Below are 4,916 nucleotides of genomic sequence, written 5' to 3'. Positions count from 1 at the left end.
TCCCTACTATTCCTCTTCTTCTGACACCGCAATGGTTACATTTATCTTGTGATCCCTCATCATTAGAAAACAAGCTACTTTGTTTTTCAAAGAATACCTGCTAAACTAAAGACATTCCCACTACCCAGCTCTATTTAAGGATCCAGAGGATGTCCAGAGGTGGCACCTGCCACCCCCAGAATCTCATTGGCCACCCTTACTAGAGTCAAAATGAGATGCTTGTTAGTATACTAAATGAATGAAAACAATCAGAAATTGTTCACCTAATAAAACATTTTTTCTGGTGCTTTAAAACGGATACTGGCCAAATTCGTTTTAATATATATCATGCATGCAGCATAATATTTGCATTCATTTCTCAGCTGTGGTGTGCAGTAGTTGTTATGACTTGCCTCAGCAGGGGTGGAGGGGTGTAATGGGTTATCATTTCATAGAAATAGGGGTTTCATTTATTTTTCACATGTATCTCTAATGTGCCACCCTCTCTAAGTCTGTGCCCCAGCCTGGCCACCACATCCAAAATTATTTGGATTCCCCCCTGGCTGTACTTTGTGTTTATTGCTAAGTAGCAAATATTAGCATGGTAAAAAAAGCTAAACAAAGTTGGCAAACATGGTAAATGTAATACTTGCTTAACATCAGCATATTAATTAATGTTGTTACTGTCGTCAGTTTACTGTACTGTATTTATTTAGTTAGTCTGGCTGGCATTCCAGTGTCAGTTTATTGTTTTTCTCTGCTCCCTTCCTCATAGGCACTTGCCCCTTATTTCTCTCTTTTTGCATCTCCTGACATTTGGAGGGGAACAGATGGAGATTGTGGCCAGGTCGGTCAAGCCACAGGCAGCAAAGGAGATGGGATTTTTGTAGGCCCGGGTGAAGGGTACGACAAATGGCCAGCTGCCCCCTTCTCCCCATTCAGCACACTTGGCCTGTTCAGTTCTTATCTGGCCTTGTTAAGTTTCCCATAACATGAGACCCTTTCTTTGACTGGATTTATCAGAGATCTCTGGCCTTGCTTCCCTCGCATATGCTTTTCACACTGCTGAGTCAAAGTAGTCTCAGCTGCACTATGTTCATAATATACCGTTATGGCTCCTGACACACAGCAATCATCTTAACTCAGACTGAACTGTGGCATTTGAGTGGATGTGTGCGTGGCTTGAAGTGCACCAAAGCAATCAGTTCTTACTTTGTCTTGTCACCTTGTAAGAACTACAGATATTTCTGTCAAATTGGACCTTCTTCTTCTTTTAAATGTGTAATCTGTAGGAGTCTGATAGCTGTGGTGCAAAGTGAGCATCTGTATAGAGGCTCTAGTTACCACAGCAGTAACCCAGGCAGATGTTGAGTGGCCTTGTGCAAGTTCAGTGTATTTACTCAGGAGATTTGTCTAGAAGGAGAGAGGGAAAAGGACGTTAAAGGAGCCAAGCTGTTCTTCCTGACATACTCACCCCAAATTGCGTCTATGTCCTGTCACCTTGGAAACTTGGTTTCAGCTCAACTTGGCAAACCTTGAATCGCTCTCCACTCTTGCAGACTCGTGGCTGGTGCTGTGAATATGGCTCTGTTCAATCAGCCTCCCCCTCCTGCTGCATTGTCTCACACTGTGGTTGAGAGCAGCCTTCTTTTCTCCGGGTAAGGAGGAGCTTTGCGGGGCTCCTTCCCTTTCTTTGTATGTTCAGAGAGCTTGTGGTGCGGGTAAGGTGGAGGTTTGCGTCCTCTGCGGCCTTGTGGTTTAGCAGTGGCTGCAGTGACAGTGCACACCTGTGGAGGTCTGTGAACAGACCCTGCTGAAGATGCCTGTCTCCCTCTGTCATCACTGGACACAGTTTGAGTTTCTGAATCGGGGGGTGGGCAGCTGGTGGACAGAGGCTGGGTTGATGAAGCAGAGAGCAGGTTAGCAGATGGGTGGTCGCTTTGTGGGGTCTGATAAGACCCAACTTTGGTCTCTATGATGACAGAAGGGCTAAGGGCAAGGGGTGGGTGAGGGTCTGGAGACAGAAGGGAGGGAGGGAGGACAGCGTTAACCTTGATGAAGGATGACGATGCAGGGGAGTGAAGCTGAGAACCAGGGCTACTGGGGGGATGGAGGTTTACTGTTAGAGGGGAGAGCCCAGGCGTGGGAGGCGGAACAGGCAGGTTCCTGCGGAGAGACAAAGTACATTCATGGGAGGTGAGGGTTTGTTGTGGATTAGATGAAGGGACATTATTGTACGGCAGCTGCCCCTCTTGTGTGGGAGAAGACCCGTGATTGCAGGTGAACTGAAGTGTTTGAATCCTCTCTGAAGACAACCCCGAGGTCACTGGGTGTAGCTGCCCACTTGGTGGGGATTGGCTCCTGCTAGGATGATATTTCCTGATGCTGCCAGTTGAATCTGTGGTTCCTGGATGATCCTCAAGCTCTGAGGGCCTCTGATGGGTGCTGCCCACCATCACCTCACTGGAGCTGGAACCTGAACTGGAGCTGCTGTCACTGGGAGGCTTGGTGCCATCATCTCCTCCAGGCTCTTCATTCAAGTCAATAGACAAGGTTAGATGGTCAATCTGCTGCACCACCTAGAAAATATGCACATGTAGGGTGAAAGGTTATTGCAAAAAAGGGGGTACTCTGCTAATTTTACATATGAAGATGAATTTACTTCTCATGAGGTGTACTACTCAGCATGTGGCAGCAGCTACAATGTTCTCTGTGGTCCTTTACAAGCAGGAGGTGTGAGTTTGATATTTGCTAGGCAGGGATGTTTAATTATCAAGTTGTATTATGGGAAACGTAGGATCCAACATTTCTGGAGCTTGACTATCTTAATATTACCCAAACCTGTCTTTTAGAGCCCCCCACCCAACTTTATTAAAGTACAAAATCACTGGAATGTCAATTTAAAGTAGAGCTGAAAATGATTTTCTGTAGTTGTTTGATCTGCTGGTTGTCTCTGCTGCATAAAATGTCTGAAGATTATGAAAAAAGTTGGTCACAATTTCCAAGAGGCCCGCGTAAGCTCTTAAAATGTCTTGTTTTTTTCTAACCAACAGTGTAACCCCAAAGATATCTCATTAACAGCCATGTAATACTGCACAGTAGAGATGCCAGAACCACAGAATATTTGGTTACATGATAAATGACTCAATTGTAAAAATTGCTGATGGTTCATTTTCAGCTGATTGTCTAATCTTTTAATTGCTTCAGCGCTATATTATTAACATAAAGAGTTTCCTTCCAATAAGAGCCTTGTGAAAAACTCTTGATAACATTGAGGAACTAGCACTGTAGCCTTTATATATGAATGTATATCTTAAATGATAAAATTCTGGGTCATTTATTTTTCTGCATCAAGCAGCATTTATAATTTAGAACATTTCGAAAGTAGACTCTCAGCAGATACAGTACGTAGCGAGGATCTGTAAGTATGTCACATGAGCTTGTAATTAGTGCAGAAATGTTTATCTCAGCTGAGAAAAGATGAGATTATTATTATGGGAAAATGTGTAAGCTAAATTTAAGTGTTTCCTTCTCACTAGACAGTGAAAAGCAGACTATATAATAATTCATATAGATGCATGAGTGTATGCACGGCACACATAGAGACATATATGCTTAACACAAACACACAGTCATGTTGGTGGACACGCACACATGTAAAACGGTGAAGGCTGTAGAGATTGGAGAAAATTACACTGGGGGGAACGTTTGACCTATCTCTCCACCTGCTCTGTGAGGACACATAAATCCTCAGCCCCTGCAGGAAGAGATGAATTATTGTTTTGTTCATCCTTGCTGATGTCAAATGATGACCTGATTTCCGTTTTTTATTTTTAATGCCGTAGCTGTTTGAGCGAGGCATTTCATATTACTTTGAAGTGCAGCGTGTATATGCACATCAAGTGACTCTGGGCAGGTGCTGCTTGTTAATGTCAAGAATCAGAAGAGATAAAAGAGCTCAGGACTTTTCCTCTGCTGCTCCCAAGAGTGTTTATTAAAAACAATGTATTTTTTGTTTTTAGCCCTCAGGTTCTCACACAGTGCTGATGAGTGCAGAGAGATGTTTGTTGTAGAGCTTAGTCATTTAACTTCTAGTTAACTCTTTCGGTGTTACTCCATTGCTGTTTTACTTGAAGTTCTGAGTCATAGTGCAGTTTTTTTTTTAATCTGCCCGAAACCTCTTAGCATATCACTTTCGTATTCCTGTGTGAACTTCCTTTTATGATGTTTTTTCTCTTGTTGTACGAGGTTTTTACTGTTGCTGTAATATTTGTATAGTCTCTGTCTAAAATACTAAAAGGCTCACTCAATTCACATTTTATACCCAGAGACTGATTATTAAATAAAATGAGGGTTGTTGCTCATGCAACAGAATGATAAAACAAGGCTTTGAAATAAATATGCAACCAAAGTCGTCTATGGTGCCTGAAAATCTGAAAATCTGGGATTTTAAATCAGAGTGTTTGCTTCCATTCCTCCTTACTCTCTTTTTGTCTAAACCTATATACTGTTTCATCAGTGTTATATTAATACTGTCACACAAAGCATTGCAGCCAGGATGATGGGGTTTCTGCCTTGGCTTTAGTTGCGACCCTGTAGATGCAGATCAAATGCCAAGGGGCTTGATTTGCGTATCACTTTTTCTGGATGAGGAATACAATGTAGAGATACTCAGACTTAAATGGATTATAAAAAGCATCGGACACTATCCAGCTGTGCCTGGAGGAGCGTCTGTGCATAAGGAGGGCCAGTAGAGGAGATGAGAGAGGATCTTAGAGGGGGAGATACAGAGGAAGGCTTTGCCTAATCATCTCAGTAACCTCTGAATGTATCAAGCAAATGGAGCTGAACTATTTTATCCATCACCTTTATGAAAATGAATTGAGCAGGAGTGTTGTATATGTTTCGAGACAGATGAACAGGAGAGTTGGCAAAAC

General features: G+C 42.8%; 1 protein-coding gene across 1 annotated transcript in view; it reads right to left on the bottom strand.

Moving 5' to 3' along the window:
* Positions 1-1,458: 1,458 nt before the first annotated feature.
* The window catches only part of LOC109967461 (histone-lysine N-methyltransferase 2E), a 5,364-nt gene continuing 1,906 nt past the window's right edge, over positions 1,459-4,916 (bottom strand). The window contains exon 2 of the mRNA XM_020613038.1: positions 1,459-2,558. Within this exon, the coding sequence (XP_020468694.1) occupies positions 1,602-2,558 (957 nt within the window). The 3' untranslated portion in view covers positions 1,459-1,601. The remainder of the gene's footprint in view (positions 2,559-4,916) is intronic.

The sequence above is a fragment of the Monopterus albus genome, unplaced genomic scaffold, assembly GCF_001952655.1.
Source record: "Monopterus albus unplaced genomic scaffold, M_albus_1.0 scaffold129.1, whole genome shotgun sequence".
NCBI lineage: Eukaryota > Metazoa > Chordata > Actinopteri > Synbranchiformes > Synbranchidae > Monopterus > Monopterus albus.
This window is presented reverse-complemented; position numbering and strand designations above follow the sequence as displayed.